Genomic DNA, 23,496 nt, shown 5'->3' on the forward strand with positions numbered 1-23,496 from the left:
AAGCCGATAACTAGTACTCCATTTATATGCAATTTCCTCCATTAAATACTTGCAGCAGCGATGATATGCTAGAATCCAGTCCTCTTCCGGGCCCGTCGGTTACGATCTAACTGATATTTTAGATCATTTCCGGCCTATTGAGCCCATATTTAAACAAGATAAAAAACAATATAGCGACAAGGGAATTGAGTATGTTGTTTTTGAGCCCACCAAACAGACGCCGGAGAACGGTAGACGACCTGAAAATATACCGATGCCGAGAAAAGAAACAAGTATAGAGCTCCCCCCATGCAGTTGAAAATCCATGCGCCATGCCATGTCAAAAGGTATGCGACATCTATCCAGCTTTGCTATCATGTGAAAAACTAGTAATGGCCGTACTGATAACTACCCTGCGGAGTATTTTGTGGTGCGACGTAATGATTCTGATATGGGTGGTTGGCTGCGTTGAAATCAGCAGCCGCCATCATTGGGTTAACGATCCCTTGTGGAATAGCAGGCCGAGGAGGGGCAAGGCCCACTTCAGGAGGTAGTAAGGAAGGGTTCAGGTTCATAGGGCCCGCAGCTGTTGAGGTTGTAGGGATGGAGGTCATGGCAGGCTGTTGATGTTGTTGGTGAGAATGTTGGTGTTGGTGTTGGTGTTGGTCTTGTGGTATTGGCTGGCTGTCTGTTTTGACATTCCATCCCCATTTTTGCACTAGCTCTTGCTGAAGAGGTCCGATTTTCCAGCCGGTCTCCTTGAGTATTTTATCCATTATATCTAGGACCTGCTCTTGTGAGACTCTGTTGACAAGGCATTCAGCCGCTATTATCAGGCAGCGAATGGAGACGCTAGCAACACCCCTAAATAGCTATGTCAGTATGACGTGAGATAGATAGAGGACGAGAAAGAGGCAAACCGGACAAAACGTACCGATCTTTGACATGTGCTACGATGCCACAAATGTCATTTGCGTGGCTCTGCTGGATAGCTAGCATATTTTCGCTAAACCGGGACTCGGTTGGATGGGTCTTTGCCAAAAGAACACATGTAGTGTGGTAGAACAGCCGAGCAACCACGGATGATCTCTTGATAAGCCTAATCCTTATGTCAGTATGAAAGCGATTAGCATATAGGCAGATGTATATTCCTCTGCTCCGATAACAGTCGGAACTTACCAAACTTCGGGGAATGAAGATTTCGTCTTTGACTGCCACGGTTGCAGGTACCCGAGCGGCCGCATTGACCGAGGTATGCATCTCTCCCACTCATCACACCAAGCTTTCATTTTATTCCACTCGTCGCTTTCCCGACTTACATCGGTCTCGTGGCTCTGTCTTTCATGAACTAAAGGTTGGTGCGCCGTTGTCCGATAATTGGCGACTTTTGCACAGATATACACTATCCTATGCGTCCATAATTCCTCATTTCCGATAATACTAGATTCAGCCGGAACCATATTCATATCCACTCCCCAGGTATCCGGGTCCCAGGCTAGTTTCCAGTTGTAATGGAGACAGCTTAGTAGCTCCATACCAACGTTTAGCCAGAAACAGGCACCGCCTACTCCAGTCGATCTGCCATCCCAGTGGCATTCTTTGATAAGAGCCCGGGCTCCCGCTATGTGGTTCATCCGCTGAGTTGCGTTTGTAGACATGACCTCGTAGACATTGAGGACCACTGCAGTCGTGGCAGACAGAGCAGAGTCTCGGTTAGGATTTTGAAGGTATCTGAGAAGATCCTGGGTGGCCGAGTTGTAGTAGAACAAAGCTTTCTCCTCCTTGTACGTCGCATTTACAAGATGTAGATGGCGGGCACCACACGCTAGTAGAGCATTCAAAAGCATTGGCTCTCCAAGAGCATAAAATGGTATTATACGAGTAAACTGGACAGGTGAGCAGGCGGATTTAAGCCGGAAGTTTGGAACATGGAGAACAAATACGTACGTGTTTCATGGCGTCCATTGAGTCCATCCATAGGCCGACCTCTTCTACAAACACTTGCATGAGAAGCACTTCTTCCGGAGTATTCAGACACGGTCTCGGACCCCTTGGAGGTGCTAGAGTAAGCACCGATGGCTGTGGAATAGGTTGATCTTGAACTACATGATTAGAAGAGGGCGGCTGTTGAGTCGTTTGAAACATAGATTCGTACCCTTCAGCAGACGGGGCTTCAGGAAATGTCAGTAAAGCCGGCGCACTGGCTAGAGTGTGATGAGAGGATATGGCAAACCCCATCATGTTGGCAAATCCGAATCCAATGGGCTTGGTAAACTCCTCATCTTTTATGGGGCGATATCTCTCAGATCCGCCCAGGTATTCGGAAGCTATCTCCCTCGATTCGTCTCGAAAGTTGATCTGCCATGTCTGCGGAGATGGCGCTGCATACGGCGGTGCAGCGACCTGTGTATCGATGAAATTCAACCTAATTCCACGCTTGCATTGCCTGTCTGATTTCTGACAATTGAGGCAGCGCGGAACAGCCTCGTCACACTTGAGATGCCTTTCCCTGCATGTCAAACATCCTGTCCTCACTCGCTTCGGCTTCGATGTCGCTGCACCCTTTGCTGCACCTGGACTGCTGGCTGTACCGGCAGTTGGTTGTATGGCGACAGGGGCAGAAGTCTCGTCTCTTTCACCAGCGTCTTTCTTCCCGACGCTTTTCCGCCGTTCAGCTGCCTGACCAGGCCCTTGCGCAGTAGGTAGAAGCTGGTAAGAGCCTCTGATCTCACTACTTTCTGACAGTGAAGGTACAGGATTCGCAGACGACAACGCCAGAGAAGTATCGAATTCGTTTTCCTGCATCAATTGCTGACCGACACTAGATGCCATGGATATTCTAACCTCACAAGAGTTGTCCCGAGCGCAGTAAGAATGGCCGTATCAAGCTACTCAACCAAGCGACTTCGAATATAGAGAGACAGATGAGAGCCGGGAATCGAGAGACCGGCACGCAGGCAGGCAAGGAGGCAAGGGGAAGACAAGGTGGGAGCTGAGGTTGTGGATTTCTCCCCGTTTGGTATTCGAGCCGTCAGCACCTACGCATTTCTCTGTGCCCAGCGGGAGGTCAGGAAGACAGTCGCCTGCCGAATGCTGGAGGATTGCAGTGATCCAGCTCAATGATGACTGGTCAGCACGGGATGGCCCATATGGCTAAGCACTTGATGTCGTACTTGCAGCTTGCCTTGGGGTTGGACGGCTGCTTGGTCGGTCGCTGGGAGATCACTCGGGCTGCGCGGGCTTCGTATCGACCGATCTAGGAGACATGCTTGTTAATTTGCAGTCCTGGTGGCATCGTGTATCATGCACGGTCAATCAGAGAGCTTACTGCAGGAAGGCGATGATGCAGGTGAGCTCAGGGTCAGCATCCATCGGTGTGAGTTGGTTGTTTCGCCCGGAGAAAAAGTGTTTAGTAGCCAAAGAAAAGGCTAACTAGGTAGTTAGCTAGTTAGTTAAAGCGATATAAATAAATAAATAAATAAATAAATAAAAAAAAAAAAAAAAAATATGGCCCATCGAGCCAACTACGAGGCCTTAACTGCCGGGGATTATAGACAAGGCTTCAGCTTCATCGTCTTCTTCTTCGTCTTGATGGGCCACTAGGCCGGCCGGGCATATACATAGCTAGCTGAGGACCATGTAACTATGCACATCATCGAGCCTAACTACGCCTCGTAAATGTACGACCAGACTACCCAGAGTTGCGGTTCTCAGAAACCAGAGTTTCTGATATTCCAATTATTTATGAAAATCTCGATAAAGATGAGTTCATTGGAAGATGAACATTGGAATGCGTTTCAGAGATCATATTTGCATCTGGCCCAGGGAGGACAAAACCAGCCTGGCCATCGTCCTGGTTATCCATTTTGTTTCCTTTCTTTTTTGCTTCTAATTGCTGATTTTAGGCCAGGGTTCTTGTGCTACTACTGGGAGATTTAATGGTTGAAAGGGGGCCGTAGAGAGAGAGTGAACGGATGTCTGGGGGAATCGAGGGAACTCCCTTTTTGATAGGAAAGTGCTGACTGCAGTTCAGATAACATATAGCTTATTATTCTATGGACGGATGGAGATATTATTAATTTTCTAGTAGGAAGGATGGTCAGCATGCTGGGGAAGGGAGTCCGCGAAGCTGGTAACTAGGTAGGCCCTGTGTGCACTTACACAGGTTTTACAATGGCGTCCCGACAACGCTTCTGTGACATGTCGAAATAGCTTATCGACATGATAGACATGTCGAGACATCACCATCATGCTTTTCGGCTTAGCCGAGCTAGCCTGACGGGGAGTACGAGTAGCAGGGACATTGTCGCCCATGCAACACCGACGATAAATGTCAGGTGAAGCGCCTGCTCATACCCTTGGATAACTACAGAATGTCAGAGCTAGTCAGCCCGGCAGCTGAGCTACAAGAAGTGTACGCGGTACAGGAGGCAAAATGTAACGGTTTCAACGTACCTTCACTTTGATGTATTGGGTCCAGCAGACGTATTTCCGTAATAGACTGGCGAACCCGCTTGATGACGTCTTGTCTGTCGTTGCCGGTGACACTCTGCGTCAGGTAGTAGATGAGAGCGTTCTGCAGTGTCCAGCTACTTACCGAAACACCGAAGACCGATCCCAGATTACGGAAGAGGCTGAGAGTGGTGGTGGTGACGGCTTGTTCAGCCTGGGGGCTGACTGCAAGAGTCGACACCAAAGTGGCTGGCATAGCGAAGCCCTGACCGAAGCCTGATGGTAAGAGAAAGAGTATTGCAAGCCACCCGGGAGTATCTCTATTCATGGAGCTAGTGACGGCACATCCAATGATGAAAAAGACGAACCCTATTATGAGCATGGGTTTCAAGCGTCCGCTCCAGGTAATGAAGAAGCCCGTGAACACGCTAGATGCCATGATAGCCAGTGAAGACGCAAGGATTCTCAGTCCAGAACTGGTTAGAGACTCCAGCTTGACCGCCTGAAAGAACAAGGGCATGTTGAACAGGATGGTGTTGATAACCATTGTTCCGAAGAAGTTCGACAGGATCAGGTTTGCCTGAGGGAAGGTGGACAGCAAGGGCAGCGGCATGACCGGTCGTTTGGCCCTCGCTTCGATCTTCAGGAATGGAATCAGACAGACACAGAACACCAGAAGAGACACAATGATGACAGGGTGAGACCAAGGCAGGACGCTTCCTCCCAGGTTCAAAGTAAGTAATAATGAGGTGACTCCGGTGATGAGCAGAAACGAGCCCTTTATATCAAGGGTCTTGACTGCTTGCACGAGCGTCCAGCCTTCGTTGCGAGCGAGTTCTGGCCCCAGGGAAGTTGGGACGACAAAATATGATATTATCAAGTAAACAAAGATGAAGGGCAGCTGGATACCAAACGCAGCCCTCCAACCAAGAGTGTCTGCAATATAGCCACCGCAAGCGACGCCCAATGACGAGCCGATGCCATTACACAGGTTGATGTATGACTGATACATGCCCCTGTACTCTATCCGGATGAGATCAGAGCTAATTATCATCCCCGCCGAGACGACACCTCCGGCACCCAACCCGCAAAAGGCGCGAGCAGCAATGAAGCTGGTGATGCTCTGAGCAGTAGCACACCAGGCGGTTGTGATGAAGAAAACGGCAACGGCAAACAGATAGACCGGCCGTCTACCAAAGACATCGGAAATGCGGCCGAACACAGGTTGAAAGGCAGTCGAAGTCAACAGAAAGACGGTAGAGAGCCATGCTGCAGAGTTCGCGGCGTTAAAATGTGAGGTAATGGCAGGATGGATGGAGGCCATCAGTGTAGAGTCAAACATGGCTATAAGCCAGGCGAACAGAATTCCGGAGAAGACGGCCCAGAATTCTTTTTGGGTAACGTTGATGAAGTGAGGATGTGCCTCTTTCTCTTGGTTGTCTGCTGCTGCTCCATGGTTGGTGCAGGAGGATCTGTTGTCTTCCGGAGTCATAACAGCCTGAATCGTGGGATCAATTCCATCTGTACTGATAACAGACTGAGCCCTGGCTATGTCGTAACCTGGGAATCCGTCACCTCCATCTGAACGAAGCAGAGGCGTCTCTTCGTCCACACTCTGAGCTGTTGCCGGAGCCATTTGCCTTTTAGAAAGCCCAGGCCGAGTACGGAGTATCGATATATTGGTTGTGGCTTTCCGCAATCAAATTAGATTTCTTCGCATTCACTATCCTGTAACTCGATGTTTCCTCTTCCCAACATTTAGGCCAGACAAGACCGCAACTGACAGTCCCAGCAAAGTCGACCTACCTGCTCCAGACCAGCAGCCTCCTTATATACCACGACTGCAAGGGTTATTATTATTATGGCCATGATGATGGAGCAGCCCTTGTAACACAGGACTGAAATCTCTAGCCCAAGTTCTGTGATGGAAATGCTGATTGCTCGCTGCCTGCTAGGATGTGGGACCTTATAAAGAAAAAGAAAAAGAATCCCTGGCTGAGGCTGCAAAAAGCTCGAATCCGGGTGAGAAACGAACCACCTTGACAGCGCCTCTCGTCTTGTTCCTCTTCCCTGAGACCAACATGCGGAAGGTCCTGTAGCATCAAGCCACTGGTCATTCCTTTTGGGGGCGTCAGGTTAGAGTTGATATTTCAGCCTCCAGCCCCTGTTGATCGTGGGTATCATGGTCGATATTATTGGGATAGTCCTGTGTACGACGAGCTCCACAAAGCATTCTGGCCAGGACTGCTTCCTCCCTCTCTCTCTGTGTCACTGCATGGAGCAGTATAGATGCGTTGTCACTGTTGTCGTTCTTGTTGTTGTTGTTGTCGTCGTCGTCGTCGTAGCAGCCATGCAGTTGAAAGTGGTGGAGTTGCGGTGGATACAAGATGGTTTAGTTAAGCGCCTAACTAAGCTGGAGGTTATTCATCGCCGGCCCTGGAGGGAGAGCAACCTCCGGCGGGGAACCTGAGGATGACAAGGAAAGGGCGCCATCGCCGGCTGCAACGCTCCTTTTTTACCGAACTAACGACTGCGATTGCGACTGCGAGAACCATTGCTGACACAAGGAGACGCCCTCGACCACCGGCCAGACCGCCAGCTGAAGCACAAGACAAGACACCATGAGACGCCCTATCCGCCTCGCAGTCCTCGAGTGCGACCACCCCCTGCCACAGACTGCAGCAAAGTACGGCGGGCGCTTTGGAGGGGTCTTCAAGGCGCTGCTGGGACAGTCGGCAAAGACGCTGAACAGGCCTGACATCGTTGATCCAGAGGCCGGGCTGGACATCTCAGAGTACGACGTCGTGAAGGGAGATGAGTTTCCGGCTCTGGAGGACATCGACGCCGTCCTCATCTCCGGATCAAGTGCGTGTGCTTCCTTCCCCCTTTGCTCTGATTGCTTTTTTGCTCGGAACTAGTAGATTGACTAGTTGTTGCGCCTGGCTAGAATTTGATTCCTTTGATACCACGACGCCCTGGATAAACAGGCTGGTCGAGTTTACCAAGCAGGTTCTAGCCCAGGACCGCGTCAGGCTGATTGGGGTCTGCTTCGGCCATCAGATCATCGGACGAGCGCTGGGGGCCAAAGTCGGCCGTAGCGCTAACGGCTGGGAGGCCTCGGTGCAAGAACTGACCTTGACGAACCAGGGCAAAGAGGTCTTTGGCGTTGAGAAGCTGGTACGTCAAGAGTGTCTATCTACATGGCTGCTTTGCTTGAAAAGAACTGTGGCTGACTGATAAGATAGAGCATTATGGAGATGCACCGTGATGTCGTGTATGAGCTTCCAGCCAACACCGTCGCCCTCGGCCATACGCCCAAGTGCTCCATCCAAGGCATGTACAATCCCCGCAGATTCATCTCCGTCCAGGGCCATCCCGAGTTTAACAGGGACATCGTCATGGAGATCATGCAGACCAGAAAGGCTGGGTATCCGCCAGAGGTCTTTGACGAAGCCATGAAGGTCATTGACAATAAGCAGGACGGCGTCCTCGTTGGTGAAGCCTTCCTGAAGTTCTTGGCTGAGGAGTGATCAATCGTCGTATATCAAAGTACGTCAATGTACGTGCCATCCAAAGCCAGTAAATGAGTTACAATACGTACATAATGTGCCTATGATAGAATACGCCAGAATGAATAGATCTAAATTGTTTTAAGCAAGAACCGCTAGGATAAATATTAAGGTAATGCAAGTAACGGGGAGCGATATATATAGATATATATAGCTGGAGTCTCCATGACCAGCATGATTCAACTGCCCTCTCTTTCTAGGAACCCTGGATCAGCCTCTATCTTCCTCTCAAACTTAGCCCACCAATCTCTAAAACTCTTCAAGGGCACAACCTCTTCACCCTGAGCCCGAGGATCCGAAGCAGCAAAGCTCGCAAGGAAGTTGAAGGCATTTCCAATAATCCTCTGTGCCAACACCTTCGTCGTCATGCCCGTCTGTCCTGTCCTCTTTACCAGTTCCATCCCCGTCGATGGTTGCTGTAATGTAGCTAGTTTCTCCCGAATAACCTGCGTGGACTCAATTGCTATCCCTAGTGTGATTATAGCGTTCGGATCAACGGCCCCAGCCCCTTCATCCATCATCTCGTTCTCTTGCTCTGCCTCTGTCATCGGTTTCTGCGAGCCCGGCAGGTTGACCTTGAATATTGCTGAGGGTTTCTCGTTTGCTATTGCACCCAGGAACCGGAATTCGGGCTGCTGTTGCTGCGGCTGGCCGTTTCCCGGCTGGTTTGGAAACTGTATGTATACTGCTGCCGCGACATCTGGCGGAAGAGTAACACCCGGTAGAAGGAAGACGACGATATGAGAGAACTTGGGCGCTGCGGGAAAGGTAAATGCAAAGTTTGTCGGCGGCGTGTTTGGGTCTGGCTGTATGGGTACAGCTTCGGTCAGGCATGGCCGTCCCGGCAGGACGACAGAGAACATCGCCATCTGCAGTTAGCTATAGGAGTAGCTAGCTAATCCCAGTAGTTGTAGTAGTAGTAGTTAGACTCACGTCAAGGCGAGTGCAGGGTATAAAGGGTGTAACACAGCCCGCCGGAGCTCACCAACTACCTAGCTTCCTTCCTGTTCTCCGTCCGCATCGAAAGCCGAAGAAACTGAACGACCAAAAACACACAAAAAGTGGAAGCCACTGGGATGTTTTCTGGTTATCGATAAGAACAAAAAAAAGATGCACGATGAGATCACCAGTCACGTGGGAGGGCGAGGTCGACGCTGAAAGAGACGGAAAAGAGACGGCAGGACATCGACATCCCGAGGTTGAAAGCGCTGGCAGGATGGGGAAGAGTATTCTGGATCTCATCAACGAGTGCGATGTGTGAGTCTGGCCGGGTTGTCCCCTTGATATCAAAAGTAGGATAACTAGTTACTGACTTTACTGCAGATTCCCGTACTACCAGGACGACCCCGCGGTATACAAGAGATACAGAGAAAAGTACCATGAATTCAAGATCGCAGGCTACGAGCAGACCTTTGGCCTCGTCCTCAATTCCATAGTGGACAAGTTCCCATGGCCAAAAGAAAGCTGGAAGCTCGACAGCGAGACAAAGTCAATAACTCTGCTTGCGCCAGAGGATGCTACAGAACAACAACGAAGCGCCCTCCTAGCGCAGACGCTGGAGATTGGCGCAAAGAGCGGGAAGATCGATGTCCTCAAGGGCTGGAGGAATGAGCTATACCCCATCTATGGCCCCAAGAAAGAACTGGTTGCCAGCGTGGAGCGGGCGGGCAGCAGTCTATTCGGTATCCTGAGCTATGGAGTCCATATGACCGTCTACACCAAGGACGAGAAGAAGGGTATCATGATTTGGGTGCCTAGACGAGCCAGGACGAAGCAGACTTACCCGGGTATGTTAGACAATACAGTTGGCGGCGGCATAGCTACAGGCGAACCACCGTTCGAGAGCCTGGTACGTGAAGCCATGGAGGAAGCCTCGTTGCCCGAAGATATTGTTCGACGGGACGCCAAATCCTGTGGATGCATAACGTATACCTATGTCCGGGACGAGCGAGCCGGTGGGGAAACGGGACTGCTTCAGCCAGAATGCGAGTATGTTTACGACCTGCGGCTCGACCCCAGCGTTATACCGAAACCATGCGATTCCGAAGTGGAGGATTTCCGATTATGGAGTGTTGACGAAGTGAAGGAAGCAATGTCAAATGGCGAATTCAAGCCAAATTGTGCCCTTGTTCTCATAGATTTCTTTATCAGACATGGTTTCCTCACGCCGGAGAACGAAAAGGACTATCTAGAAATTCTCGCCAGGATACATCGTCGTCACGAATTCCCGACGGTCTAGCCTGCGTGTATATAACAGGAGGCTTCTTCTGTGTTATGCTTTTGCTTTCCTGGCTCTGCTGTTTGGGTCTTGTTCCAATTTTTTTCTTTTCTCCTTTTTTTCAGCCTTTTTTGGTAGACAAGAAGTATATCCAAAGACCGCATTTTTTTTTAATGGACTGACCAGTTCATCCCCTTTTCTAACTCAAGACGCCAGCGCTTAATGCAAATCAGACCAGAACCAAATCATCAAGTCCAAGAATCTCCAACCCCGTTGATGTTTCTTTTGATAGTTATCTTGTGACTCCGCGAGCCCAAGTAAAAACACAAGACGGTTATTATGACAAGATCCGATCCAACAAATGGTGCGAAAAAACGATTTCCATCTGGGTATATCTACTTCTTCATGAGCAGATAGACATAGTCAATCTTAAGTGGGCTGAGCTTGTTGTATGGCCCATCAAGATATAGCAAAAGACCGCCGAAAGAGACGAAGACAGCCCTGAATATCCACCACAATTAGCAACTGCAGTCATCCAGTTACCTGGTCCGAGAACACTCACATATTGCCGGCCGTACTGCTCTCCTCAAATCTGTAAACCTTTCCATAGCAGACATAATCGTAGTCATTTGCGAGAGTGTTCTCCCCCATGCCTACGTCTCTCCATACAGCTCTCTCACCCGTTGCTTCTTCCTTGCCATCCAGCGCCAGTGTCGACGCCAGAGCCAGCGACAGTGACTCTCCGGGGGCGCATGGGTAGATTTCCGTGTTCACATCGAGGGTGAAGGTGATCAGATGGTCTGTAGACGTACAGCTGATGCGCGAGACACGGTCATATTTCTGAGCGTTGATCGAGGTGATGCTGAAGGTGTCTTCGAACAGGATCGGATCCGACATCTTGAGGTACTTTTCCCTTCTTCTTTCAGGTTTCTCTATCTTTCACTTCTTCTAGCAGCCTGTTAGCTAGCTATCTTGATATCCAGAAGGCTTGAATGCGGCTCTCAACGACTTTTCCCGGTCGTTATGCTTTCTCTCTTGCTTGAAATATTTTTTGAAGACGAGGAAACAAAGTTGTTGCTGCTTTTAGATTTTCGTGTGGGGCCGCTTTTAGAGTCAAGTTACTTTTCGCTTTAAGGTGAAGGTGAAAGAGAATCATCCAAGAGACGAGACGCCGAAGGAGAACATTATACAGGTCGATTAGTGATGTCATTCCGCAAGAGGAATATAGGACTCTCATCTGGTGGTCCCCGCGACCCTTCTGCTAATGCGCAACCGCCAGCTCAGCAGGTCAAGCCAGCAGAATCTACCCCCGGACTGCGCCCCTCCCCCATCGATGGCCGCCAGATCACGTCCACAGGCACCCCTACGCTGGATAGCTTGCTGGCCGGCCATGCGGGCTTAGCTCTGGGAAGCTCGCTACTGATTGAGGAGAGTGGCACAACTGATTTCGCTGGAGCGTTGCTGAGATATTATGCCGCAGAGGGAGTTGTCCAGGAACATCGAGTTCACGTCGTGGGGTTTGAGAGACAGTGGGCAGCAACCCTTCCTGGACTTATCGGAGCTGCAGAAGCATCTGAGAGTAGCCCCAGCAGGAATAAAGAGGATAAAATGAAGATTGCCTGGAGGTATGAACGGTTAGGGGGCTTCGGGTTTGGGATTGCTGGCTCCAGAGGTATGGCCCTTTACCGTGAGAAAGGTGAAGACGAAGACATAGGAGGAAAGCGATAGGCTAATTTCTCTATAGTACCAGCGGCGACTACCGAAACCGCTGGTGATACCCAGCAAGCATCTCAGGGCAATGCGCCAAATGTCTTTTGCCATGCATTCGACCTCACGAAGCGCCTCACACACCCATCTATACAGACTATGAATTTCATACCACTCGCCAAGCCGAACGCCAGTACGGATTCGCCCTATTCCTCTATAACTAAACAGCTGGCCGAAGCCATAGAAAGCTCCTCATCCAATACCATTCACAGGTTAATTGTACCGTCGCTGCTATCACCCGCTCTATATACAACTCACGCGAGCCAACCTGAACATGTCCTGCAATTCCTACACGGCATCCGCGCCCTTCTATCCACCTATTCAAGCCGACTAACGGCAATGATAACACTTCCAATATCACTCTATCCTCGATCCTCAGGGCTGGTCCGGTGGATGGAGCTGCTCTCTGATGGAGTGATGGAACTGGCCCCGTTCCCACATACTCTCGATCCAAGCTCATTGGCAAGCTCCGGGGCAGCAACTAGCCAAGAAGAGCCACCACAAGGGATGCTCAAGGTGCACCGTCTCCCGGTCCTGCACGAACGTGGTGGCGGCATGGACAAAAATGTAGGCGAGGACTGGGCATTCACGCTAAGCAGAAGGAAGTTTGCGATCAAACCCTTCTCATTGCCTCCTATAGACGGAGACAATGATGCTCAGCAACAGGATGTCTCTTCTGCGCCTAAAAAGGAAGATCTGGAGTTCTAAGCCTTAAACAATACGGCGACACATCGCAGTCAACTCCGTTTATAACCCATTTGGTCGTGGTTGTCCTGTTCGTATGTGACAGGGTCACTCAGCATCTCGTCCAGTTCGATTTGCTCTGATAGGGCCGAGCTGCCGCTGCCGCCCATTGTTCGTAGATAGTTACGATCAAATACTCCGTCCCGAGGCTCCAATCTAAAGTTGACATCCCGGGTTCCAAACGCTGCTCTCAGACAGAAGCGAATAGTCCAAAGAGCTATTCAGAGGAGTTAGACCCCGATCTTGAAGGGGGAAACTGGAATAGCCAGACTTACCAAGTAGCAATAGAAGCAGCGAAAATACTATTAAACCGAGAAGCGATAGTAAATCCATCGTTAAATGACATTAATCAACCGTCAAACAGCTTCATCGTCTTCACGTTCAATGTTGATGTTGTTAAATGAAGACAACGAGAAGCTTATATGATGACTAATCAGAATAACACTTATGTCATGTGACCTATTTTGGCTCGAGCTTTCTCTTCTTTTTTTTTCTTCCACAACAAAAAAATCAAAACCGACGAAGACGATGGGAATATTCAAACATCCCTCGTTAGAGGGTCAGAGCTGCCTGGTAAGTGAAGGAGTTCTCTATCGATAGGTTTTCTTTGTTTACAATCGTTATATGATTATTCCAATTACTTAATCTGTCAATCCCCTGAATCCCAAAATGGGAATACATGATTGAGAACAGTATTCATATAATATGACTCGATTCTGCCTTTGCTGTCCTTGCAACTTCTAATGACTCTTCAGCGCACAGCAGTAACTAACTAGCTATTTATCAGCAGGTAACATGGACTTGAAGCCTGGTGTGGCTGCAGGGGAAGAGCCAGAGCTACCAATCCCCATCTCTTTGATATCAGGCCGCTATTTTCTCTTCTCCATCGACGCAGTAACATATCTACGTCGTGAACATCACATTTGCGGCGTACTAGTAGGGACTCTACCTCAAGTTCCGCAACAAAATGTTTTCCTAGGGCTGCCACTGGAGTTAATGCCTGAGGAGGCTAGGCTATTGGTAGAAAAGGATGTGGCATATGTTGTGGACGACACACAGGCTCATACCCAGGGTATCACCAACCTACAAGAGGAAGATAAAAGACGCTATCTCAATGAACTAAAACAAAAAGGACTCCAGGCCACCCTTATTCTAGCTGATAAAAAAGCAGAAAGGCGAGAAATAGCATTGAAAAGGCAGAAAGATAAAGAGGTAAAGAAATCCAAAAGAAAAACCAAAGGTGAAAAGCCAGAGGTAGCAGAAGGAGACACGCCATCACACGTCGAACCAGAGACTGAAATTGATGATGGCGATGGTGATGACGAGCTTCTATTCGCACCGCCCAAGAAGCCAGCCGTGGCAGGGGATACTGCTTCTAGGGACTGCGGAGAACAGATATTAGAAGTCACCCCCGCTACATCCAATGGACTGTTACCTAGAGCGGCACCCCGAGCTCCCGCATATCTCCCAGAAGCTCCTTCGTCCTACCCACTCTTTGCTTACTTGCACTCAAAGGGATACTTTCTCTCCCCTGGATTGCGTTTTGGTTGCCAGTATATGGCTTATCCTGGTGACCCATTACGCTTCCACTCTCACTTTCTGGTGGTCTCCACCAAATGGGAAGAAGAGTTCGATCTTATGGACCTTGTTGCCGGCGGACGACTGGGAACTGGTGTCAAAAAGGGCTACCTTATCGGTGGTACTGAAAAGTCCGATGATGAGGGCTCTGAACAAGTAATTAGGACGTTCAGTCTTGAATGGGCCGGAATGTGATGATATCCTCTTCATTTGTCTCTATTCCCATTCCATATACCAGCGTTTGACTCGATTGCGGCAGTCCGCAGTGACCATTTACCATTACCCCAACGATGTCAGGGTATTGGTTCGTCGGAAGCGTTATTCAGTTTGCATAATATCCCAGTTGTATTGGGAGTTGTATCTTCAATGTTTCAATACTGATTACCCAGCTTTTTCTATGGCACATGATCAAAGCAAGACTCAAATCCAAGAGAGAGTCACTGTGCTCATGTCACGTCAGACTCGCCCCTCTGGCCTACTATACATACCAACAGGCAGAAACATATAACCATATACAGAAATGGAAATCAATCATGAAATATCTATAGCTTAAAGTGCTGCATGTCCCATTCCCTCAGGTCGTCTCCGTAGCTTTTCTATTCTCTAGCGTTTCCCATTTCAGTATTATCATAGGCGTGAATATATTAAGAGAGGCAAGACCGCAAGAGGTTCTTTGCAATGGCCTAGTGGCCGAAGCTGCATTCAGATACGGCCTCCAACGCCTGATGAGATTCTGATGCCCACTATGCAAGCTAGCTAGACTTCGAATATAAGCCATCTGTCTCAAGGTATCGTCATAGGTGGCATCTCGATAATTTCACAGATAGTCCAGGTTCTTCCATTTAAACTTCTTGTTGGCTCGTTCCGGAGCACGGTTTTCAAATTGGTTCCCATGTATCTCGAAAACAAAATTTTTCGCCTCAAAGCCCGTCCGAGCCTCTGTATTAGGATCAGAGGGGTGAGGTATCTCAAATCTGAATATTGTATGTTCCTTTGGAATAGCTAAATCGCGGTAAAACCAAGTTAGCTAAATTCCACCTTCAGCATACAATGGGCGGGCAGAAGGATGGAGGGACTATATATACTCTTCACTTCACTTTTCTCCGTAATCAGTACAAATGCAAACTTCGTGTCTCTGACAACAATCCCCCTCAGGCCAACGCGGCTCACGCACCGGCTACGCACAACTTGGATGTCTGCGCCATGGAAATCAGCACTTGCCAGTTTGCTTCCGTGGCTCGCGGCGGTTATTCGATTGCTTTTCTCCATGGCCGGAGTTGGCGTTTTTCCTGTTGAATCTGAAGCTGATCGCGGAACCAGGTCTAGGACTTGCCACATATACTCGGTCCACAGCCGATTCAAGCCCCTGAATATTTCATATTTCATTTCTTCCTTGGGTAATTTGTGGACTCCCAGGTCTCTCTTCTCACGTGCGGAAAGAGGTTTTGGCTTTTGCTTGCGTAGATAATATTCCTTCTTTCGTATACGCTGCATCCGGCGCCGTGATCGATTGTCAGATGGAGTGGGAGACGTTGGGCGCAAGAAGAGAGGCCGATGTTTGACCTTGTCCGCGAAAAGCTGCTCTGCAGTTTCTGGTGGATGTGCTCGTTCCAGGAGCCGGTGTGCCATATGTACTTGAGCCATGGTCCCTGGCTTGTAGAGTATTTTACCCGAGTGCCTTTCTCGCGTAGTCTATTATTTCTGGTAGCTGGTACTTATATTCGTATAGCTTTTGGGTTTTTTTTTTTTTTTTTTTTTTTTTTTGAGATCGTGGTGTTGATTTCAGGCTCTAGTTGATAACAATGGCAGACCCGTTTAGATCGCTGACAGTTTCTAATCAGCTAAAAGCAGAAGTCCCTAAGTATAGAAAAGGGGGAAATAATTCTCTTTCGGGAAACGAGAGCGTTCATTTGTAAATAATATAATGACTGTGAAATTTGAATGTTAATAACGAGGAACGGAAAAGCGATGTCTGAAGATCCAGAGGCTCCACGGCCTAATAAAAAAAAAAAAAATAATAATAATAATACAACTTCATCCCAAACATCCACGCTCGGGAGATGGACAACATAGCCAACAATATTTGGGGATAATGAGAATGCTAACACTACAAGGGCTGAAAGCCTAGAGCTACCTTTTCCTCAGGCCTTCGAGATATTTCATGATGTATACCTAAAGAACCAGGTGATTCGTGGAAACTCTCCACCACCGCAAAGACAATGGACAGGCATCATATTTCGTCCCGTAAAACCTGAAAGCGAGACGAGCGGCTGGTAAATCACGTCTAAAGACCGGTTGAAAACTCTCGGCTCAATGTGGTGATTTCTATTCATCTAAAGTTGAGATCAAAGATACATACACAGCCTCTCCTTCCGCTAGTATGATTCGATTATCCGCGAATAGAGCAGATCTGTCTACCTTGAATCAATACCCAGATGGAACAGACGAGATGGTTCTTTATTCTACTCCAAGAGCCGGGTGGATGCATGGAGTGTAAGGTTTCATTGCATTCTAATTAATTCCTTTTTATTCTTTGGCCATCAAGGACAACGACTTAAGGCAGGATATCGGAATGAAGACAGGAAAAGCAACGTCATAACAGCAAGGTCAATATACAAGAAGGGGAATCATCGTTTTATCACCATATTCAGTTTACAAGAGGCCAATCCAGGCACCGAGAGCAACCACGCCAGCGAGGACAGCGCTGCCCTTGAGACCGGCAGCGGCACCGGGGGAGGCAGTTGGGGTGCTGCTGTGGCTTCCAGAGCCGGTAGCGCTGGGGATGCTTCCGCTGGGAACGAGGGTGGCATCTGGGATACTCTGGGTGTTGCTGGAGCCAGAACCGGAGGTAGAGCTTGGGTGAGAGCTGGAGTGGCCTCCAGTAGCAGTTGGAGCAGAGGTAGTGCCGGAAGAGGAGCCAGAAGAAGAGGCAGAAGAAGAAGAGCCACCAGAGCCACCAGAGCCACCGAGGGTGCCTCCCTTGACCTGGGTTGGCGAACCGCTCTGGGGAACGATCTTAGCTCGGTCCTTGTAGTCGGCCTGGTTGTCTCCAGAGGATCTGATATTGCAGCATGTTAGCCGGATACCCGTCATTTCCATGGCTTTCAATCTCGATGATGAAGGTGACTTACGGCTCGTTGATGACGAGACTCATTCCGTTCTGGCAGTGCTTAGCGACGGAGCAGTAGATCCATTTGGTCTTGTCGTCGTGGATTGGGACGGTGAAGGTGACGCCCTTGCCCTTCTCGACGGTGTCGACCACACCGGACCAGATGCTCTCTCCCTGGATTGGCATGCATGGGCTGTCGTATCTGCCCAAGGTAACGTCGTGGTGGCCCATGACGAAGTGGAAGACGACCTCATCTCCGGACTTGGCCTTGATGTTGTCTGGGATGAACTTGAGGCCGCCCTGGCCGACCATGACGTCGATGGTTTCGGCGGCAGCAACGCCAGCGAGAGCGACAGCGCTCAGGACAGACTTGGTAGCAACCATTGTGATGATATCTGTACGAGATCCGAGACCGTGAAGTGCTTTGAGAGGCGTGTAGGTAAGTGTATGGCTGCAGATACTAGGTAGCGAAGATGTCTTTAGAAGAGCAGTGGCCGCGGCCGCAGGAGCTTCTCTTTATATAGAAGAGCCACGACCTTAATTTACTTTTTTTTTATTTTGCTTGTACCGTCCACAGCTGGCCCCCTATATTAGTTTCTTTTCTATTATGTAGTGGAATATGCCTATTATTCACTTCCCTCAAGTACAAGAAAGTGACTGTGAGACCCATGCTGCCGCAGGTTTTCTTTTCTTTTCTTTGCTAACGCCGTGTATGTACGTATTTTCCTCCCAGCAATAATAACTATGCCGGGGTCAAAGTTCGCCGGCAAGCCCCTAGCTCGCCAGATAGAAAAGACGGGCAAATGGGAAGAAAGAAGGTGATAGCTGTGGGCAGACGAGCTGGAGAGAAGCCTATGGGGTGTCCCCAGGCAGACCAGCATGAAGTGTGGGTATTCTGGACAAGCAAGCAAGCCAGCAAGCAAGCCTCTTCCTCCATTATTGGTTATCGACGAGTGATCTCACGCATCGGACAGGGACAGCATCTCGCAAAACAGCCCGTCTGGATCGGTACAGGGCGGTTAGGAAGGGCACAATCAAGGGCAGACATGGACCATCCTTGCTGCATTAGCTCCCTGTCCCATCTTTACTTTGATATGCTCGAGCCGGAGGATATGTCAGTTCTCGCCCCTGGATGGTTTCGCAGGCATTTCGAGCAGACGAACGTTGCATATTCCCAGTTACAAATTCCTCGACTCAGCAGACGACATGTTACAGGTGCTGCCTCTGACTGCCTCTCTCCCTTGCCTTCGTTTCTCCCTCCGTATCGAGAGGGGACGGGCTATCCTCGATCGACGCTTGCTTTTACAGGGCTTGGGGATCGACAACGTAAGGGGCCTGCTGGCGCTGCTTACTATCCCCAGTACCAGCAGTGCTTAAAGAAAGTAAAGTCTGGGGTACGAGGGACGACAGTCAAGGCACTCCATGCAGCTCTTCAGCCAACCTTAACTGCGCATTTGATAGACCAGCAAGCGAGGAGAAGATGGATAGCCAAAAGTCAAATAGAGAGAGCATGCGTAAGCTCTGCGGACAGCCGAATCACCAACAGGCATCCAGCCTGCCTTTGAGCCAACGGGGTCTCAAAAGGAGCCAGCAGGAGGCTAAGCAAGCGTGGGAATCATTTCCAGCTTACAAACGAACCACGGCCTGGATTGGAACGAAGTCAAGCAGAAAATTTAGCGCCCGGTTTCAGGTCTGGTCTTGCAAGAGCCTGTGGACCTTGATATTTCTCGAACACCACATGGGGGCTCCATCGTTCTTGTCGTTGCGGAGGATCTAGCGATGGGCTGACGGGGCTGGGCTGGGCTGGCTTGCTGGCAGATGGCTGTGCTCGCCTCCCTTCTCATGCCTCATGCACTGTGACTTGGACAAGCACATACTTCCATACGTACATACATGGTCGGCGGCGTCTCGGTTAGCCGTACCCGTCAAGCCAAAAAAAAAAAGAACCCCAGGGAATCGGGCTGCCTTCTTTACGAAACGAGGGCAGCCGGGGTCGGAGATTCATGTCTGAGCCCCTAATTCATCGTCACGGCAGACCCCGTGTTGGCCGATGTGCCACAGCATTGAGTATCGATTGGACACTTTGACATCCCGAGGACCATGAAACCTCGACCTGCCATTATGCGAGTATGGCGACTATCTTGTTTGATTCCTCAAACGTACCACGAGTAGCACCTTAAGCTCGGCCGTCCATCTGTCAGGGTCTCACCGCAGCCCATCCATTGTGGCACGTAACGCTCCTTGTCACTTTTCTCTGGATATCGGTTGGCTCGCTGCTGTATAACTATACGAGCCATGCCAGTCTTAATTTAATACGCAGGCAAAATTCCTGCTATCCAAAGGGAAAACGACCTTGCCTTCGCAGAGCAACCTCTCGCCCGATAGTTGGCTCTCCAACAGAAGACCGTCCTCATCTCTTGGTCGTTATCCCGCCAAATGAAACCCAGGTCAGGATGATCGAGCAGTCACTCCCGTCCCTGAAGGTCAACGATGTTCCATTCCAATGCAATCAATTCTTTCGATTGATTCTCTCAGAGGTTTGCAACCAATATGGCCAGCAATAGAGGCTTCGAAGCGGCTCATCAGAGCATCGAGCTCCAGCCCAAAAAAGAAAGTCAATCATCGACAAGGCGAAGAAGCGGGCTCTAGGGGCCTTGTCAATATATACGGCTCTCCTGGCGAAACTCGTTCGAACGGCTCTGTCTAACCACTTCGCAAAGCAACTGTGGAATCGGACCGACGGAACCAAACAGCAGCCGCTGAATGTACCAGGAATCCAGCTTGAGCTCCAGCAGCCAGTCGACATCAATCTAAGAACACCTGCGATCCTGTCGGGAGTTCCAAGACCGGCAAATATAAATGCAAATATTGAATCAATACTTCATCAAATGTTATATTGCAGATGCCATGTTCAAATCCAGCCCAGCAACCCAAGAGTCGCACCAACTAACTATTAGCTACATCTGGTCATCAATTATTGAACAAAACGACCGACTCAAAACATCACCCGGATATGATTAAACAGATGGTCTTGAGCAGCAGCGAGCTATGTTCCTGAGGTGCCAATGTCGGGCCCTTTGGTTCGAATGCCCCCCCGTCCTACCACCCCCGGTTGTCTCTGTGCCACCCATGTAACTAACCAATAAACTAGCCAACGACGAACCGAGTAGGCTGTAGAACTTAACCATTCTCTTCATGCTTCTGCTTCGCTTGGAAAGATGTTCTTTATATTGCAGCGTCTCGCATCGTCCCATATGCGGCCTCTCATCACGTGGAGTTGGCTTGTTCCGGCTGTTCAAATAACTAACAGCAAACGTCGCCAGCTGCAAAGAGCCAGACAAAAGGGATAACTCGATAATAAACCTGACTGGCGAGTTGCTTGTCTGACTAGCTGCTGCTAATACCTGTGTAATGACCGCATCAGAGACGGAAGTGACAGGCAACAGAGGCCAGGCCCCCTTTTTCTCCTGCCTCAAAAAGTCGAGCTGTCAGCAAGCGACAGCTTCATCCTGTCCCTAACCGCTTATAGCTTCCCCTGGACCACATAGCAGCCTACGGAGTTTTCCCTAACACTCCATCAAATGGCCTCCATCCTTGACTCGACAGTTCACCAGAGACAATGCAGACTTCCCCCGAGACCGGCGGGGAGGAGTCGGAGGACAGAGCAGAGAACGTATCTCCATGATGACATCATGTATCTCATCGCCGACCATCTTTACCCGGTGGACCTCCTCAGCTACATACGTGCGATTCCTTCGATAGCCCATCTCCTGACGAAGAAGCAAATCAGCCGCCGGGACCGTGATGGCTCTTCTCTGCTACACCTTGTTGTGTCAGAGCGAGACATCCAGATTGCAAGCATAATTGTTACAGACTCCGTTGATCCGAATGTGCTGGACGGAGACAAGGCCACTGCGTTCAGCCTAGCCGTCAATCTGGGGTACGAAGACATGGTCAAGCTGTTCCTCGGGTGCAAGCAGCTCGATGTTAACGCCGTAGATAACCAAGGCTTCACAGCGTTAATGGTTGCCGTGCATAAGGGGTATACCGGTATAGTCGACCTTCTCTTGCAGAGAGAAGATATAGATTTCAACATACGGAGCGAGAAGGGAGACACTGCACTTGTGATTGCGATAGGAAAAGACAACAGCAGCATAGCCGGGGCTCTTCTTACTAGGGAAGACCTTGACGCCAGCTTCCCCGGCCACCGGGCTGCTTTTCGTGCAATATACCATCCCGATGCATCTCGTTTGAGGCTGCTACTTGATCGCAAGGAGATTGATATCAACTGCACGACTGAAACTGGCAGGACAATGCTCATGCAGGCAGTGGAATTCGGACACTTCGAAGTAGTCAAATTGCTTCTAGAGCGAGAGGATCTCGACGTCAATGCCGCAGACAACGCCTGGGACACGGCTTTGATCATTGCATCGTTTCGTGGGTTCAATCGCATAGCTTCCTTGCTGATGGAACGAAAAGAGCTTGATATGAATTTCCAAGTCCATGATGGCACAGCTCTCATGCACGCTGCACGAACGGGATTTGGTGACCTCGTCTACGTACTGCTGAACCGGCCAGATGCTGACATCAACTTACAAGATCACCGTGGCCGAACGGCTCTCATGTTCGCAGCGCGTGACGACATGGGCTATACAACATCTGACAATGCCGCGGAAGTGCTACTAGCCCGGGAGGACATTAACGTCAATATAAGAGACAGTCGAGGCAGGACGGCTCTCATGCTCGCGGTGGAAGCCGGCCAGAGACGTAACGTCGATTGCTTACTGCGGAGGGCCGACATAGACGTTGACATACAGGATGCGAACGGAGCTACGGCCTTGACTTACGCTACTAACGGGGAACACGAAATTATCCGAGAAATGATCCAGAATTATGTTCATGTTAAGCAAACCATGGGACTCTTGACGGCAGAAGGGAGTAGCAACCTTATTTGTAGCTGAAGTTGCGGGAGGTTTGAGCATTCTGCATACCCGTTGGTGCGTGAAACTGTTGTCTGATCGATATCTTCGGAGTGCATATCGAGATGAGTACCTAGGTAAGAATCAAACTCTTCAAGGAACAGTGTCTCCTCTGGTCCAGCTTATTCTCAAAGTCTCCAATTGGGCGTTTCACAATGGGTTCCCGATTTCCGATATCCACTACAAACCACGTTTGTTCTATTAAGGACCGGATTCCACATTAGCCGCATGTAAACAACCAGTCCTCTGTACGCCGTTTGGTCGAATGGGGCTTCAAGGAATGGAAAACCGTTTATCGTGTACCGGATATCAAGGATGGCGGTTAAAACGCCCGATGCCAGTCACCGCTTCAACGGGAGAGCTATCTGTCAAGGAGAGGTTAAGCTAAAAAGACTACGGTTCGGAGAGTCAATGCCTAAGGGCCGTCTTTGTTTGATATCTGAATCAGCACATATCGTCAAATAATAATTGGAGTCAGGAAGTTTATCGGGAGTATGGAATGCAAAGGGATCTACTGTGACACAATTCTCCATGCAGAGGGGCAGCGTTGGACGGTATAACTACATTTACGGACACTCTGTCCACCTATCCCAGCAGTTGACTTACGACCTAACCGTCTCTCAATGGAGTGCTAGATAGTAGGTCGTAGCAATTTTCTTTAAGACCGGCGTACAGCCCTGGCAACATCAAGGAGCTATGTATGTAGAGTACACGGTTAGCGCTGCCTGGGCGAAAACAAAGGCAGCAATATCCGCGCCAAGTACCACCATGCATGGCATTTCCCCCGTCTCTCCAGGATATCGAGGAAGACAGTCCAGAGTCACGGCGATCCGTAACCCCGGTCTTATCCATGCGTCAAATCATATGAAAGACGGACAACCATGACCTTAATTGGCATGGAGTGTGAAGACTCACGCCCAATCTGGCCTGCTTTCGGAAGACTCCCCGAGTATCAGACTTAATCGGAAAACGCTACAGTAATGCCTATGGTAGTTGAAATATTTAGAATAGCGCTGGCAGAATTCTCAGCTTATTTGATAACAGTATATATAGAATATATAGATGTATGCGAGGAAGTGGGGATTCGTAGAGGAGAACAAG

The 23,496-nt window shown here is 49.5% G+C and overlaps 12 protein-coding genes across 12 annotated transcripts; 5 read left to right on the top strand and 7 right to left on the bottom strand.

The window, feature by feature from the left end:
* Nucleotides 1-365: 365 nt before the first annotated feature.
* Nucleotides 366-2,811, bottom strand: TERG_05054 (uncharacterized protein; the record flags this gene model as incomplete). Its single annotated transcript, XM_003234409.1, has 4 exons — nt 366-843; nt 914-1,078; nt 1,159-1,865; nt 1,927-2,811. The coding sequence occupies 4 exons, from the start codon at nt 2,809-2,811 to the stop codon at nt 366-368; spliced, it is 2,235 nt and encodes a 744-aa protein (XP_003234457.1).
* Nucleotides 2,812-4,226: 1,415 nt separating this feature from the next.
* On the bottom strand, nt 4,227-6,807 carry TERG_05055 (uncharacterized protein; the record flags this gene model as incomplete). The annotated part of the gene is made up of 2 exons (XM_003234410.2): nt 4,435-6,807; nt 4,227-4,345 (listed from the first exon to the last, which is right to left on the bottom strand). The coding sequence occupies exons 1-2, from the start codon at nt 6,065-6,067 to the stop codon at nt 4,227-4,229; spliced, it is 1,752 nt and encodes a 583-aa protein (XP_003234458.1). The 5' UTR covers nt 6,068-6,807.
* A 245-nt stretch (nt 6,808-7,052) lies between these two features.
* TERG_05056 (uncharacterized protein) lies at nt 7,053-7,961 on the top strand (the record flags this gene model as incomplete). Its single annotated transcript, XM_003234411.1, has 3 exons — nt 7,053-7,296; nt 7,379-7,608; nt 7,677-7,961. 3 exons carry the CDS (start codon nt 7,053-7,055, stop codon nt 7,959-7,961), a joined length of 759 nt encoding a protein of 252 aa, XP_003234459.1.
* Nucleotides 7,962-8,179: 218 nt separating this feature from the next.
* Nucleotides 8,180-8,869, bottom strand: TERG_05057 (uncharacterized protein; the record flags this gene model as incomplete). Its single annotated transcript, XM_003234412.2, has 1 exon — nt 8,180-8,869. The coding sequence occupies one exon, from the start codon at nt 8,867-8,869 to the stop codon at nt 8,180-8,182; it is 690 nt and encodes a 229-aa protein (XP_003234460.2).
* An 836-nt stretch (nt 8,870-9,705) lies between these two features.
* On the top strand, nt 9,706-10,239 carry TERG_05058 (uncharacterized protein; the record flags this gene model as incomplete). The annotated part of the gene is made up of 1 exon (XM_003234413.2): nt 9,706-10,239. The coding sequence occupies one exon, from the start codon at nt 9,706-9,708 to the stop codon at nt 10,237-10,239; it is 534 nt and encodes a 177-aa protein (XP_003234461.2).
* A 374-nt stretch (nt 10,240-10,613) lies between these two features.
* TERG_05059 (uncharacterized protein) lies at nt 10,614-11,115 on the bottom strand (the record flags this gene model as incomplete). The annotated part of the gene is made up of 2 exons (XM_003234414.1): nt 10,614-10,719; nt 10,781-11,115. The coding sequence occupies 2 exons, from the start codon at nt 11,113-11,115 to the stop codon at nt 10,614-10,616; spliced, it is 441 nt and encodes a 146-aa protein (XP_003234462.1).
* A 306-nt stretch (nt 11,116-11,421) lies between these two features.
* On the top strand, nt 11,422-12,693 carry TERG_05060 (uncharacterized protein; the record flags this gene model as incomplete). Its single annotated transcript, XM_003234415.1, has 2 exons — nt 11,422-11,890; nt 11,963-12,693. 2 exons carry the CDS (start codon nt 11,422-11,424, stop codon nt 12,691-12,693), a joined length of 1,200 nt encoding a protein of 399 aa, XP_003234463.1.
* A 29-nt stretch (nt 12,694-12,722) lies between these two features.
* Nucleotides 12,723-13,062, bottom strand: TERG_08847 (uncharacterized protein; the record flags this gene model as incomplete). Its single annotated transcript, XM_003234416.1, has 2 exons — nt 12,723-12,946; nt 13,005-13,062. The coding sequence occupies 2 exons, from the start codon at nt 13,060-13,062 to the stop codon at nt 12,723-12,725; spliced, it is 282 nt and encodes a 93-aa protein (XP_003234464.1).
* Nucleotides 13,063-13,524: 462 nt separating this feature from the next.
* Nucleotides 13,525-14,502, top strand: TERG_05061 (tRNA-intron endonuclease; the record flags this gene model as incomplete). Its single annotated transcript, XM_003234417.1, has 1 exon — nt 13,525-14,502. The coding sequence occupies one exon, from the start codon at nt 13,525-13,527 to the stop codon at nt 14,500-14,502; it is 978 nt and encodes a 325-aa protein (XP_003234465.1).
* Nucleotides 14,503-15,124: 622 nt separating this feature from the next.
* TERG_05062 (uncharacterized protein) lies at nt 15,125-15,951 on the bottom strand (the record flags this gene model as incomplete). Its single annotated transcript, XM_003234418.1, has 2 exons — nt 15,125-15,309; nt 15,393-15,951. The coding sequence occupies 2 exons, from the start codon at nt 15,949-15,951 to the stop codon at nt 15,125-15,127; spliced, it is 744 nt and encodes a 247-aa protein (XP_003234466.1).
* A 411-nt stretch (nt 15,952-16,362) lies between these two features.
* Nucleotides 16,363-17,862, bottom strand: TERG_05063 (uncharacterized protein). The gene is made up of 2 exons (XM_003234419.2): nt 17,439-17,862; nt 16,363-17,365 (listed from the first exon to the last, which is right to left on the bottom strand). The coding sequence occupies exons 1-2, from the start codon at nt 17,798-17,800 to the stop codon at nt 16,960-16,962; spliced, it is 768 nt and encodes a 255-aa protein (XP_003234467.1). The 5' UTR covers nt 17,801-17,862; the 3' UTR covers nt 16,363-16,959.
* A 2,168-nt stretch (nt 17,863-20,030) lies between these two features.
* Nucleotides 20,031-23,406, top strand: TERG_05064 (uncharacterized protein). The gene has a single exon (XM_003234420.2). It carries the CDS (start codon nt 20,998-21,000, stop codon nt 22,375-22,377), a length of 1,380 nt encoding a protein of 459 aa, XP_003234468.1. The 5' UTR covers nt 20,031-20,997; the 3' UTR covers nt 22,378-23,406.
* The last annotated feature ends 90 nt before the right edge of the window (nt 23,407-23,496 follow it).

Source organism: Trichophyton rubrum (assembly GCF_000151425.1).
Source record: "Trichophyton rubrum CBS 118892 genomic scaffold supercont2.5, whole genome shotgun sequence".
Taxonomy (NCBI): Eukaryota; Fungi; Ascomycota; class Eurotiomycetes; order Onygenales; family Arthrodermataceae; genus Trichophyton; species Trichophyton rubrum.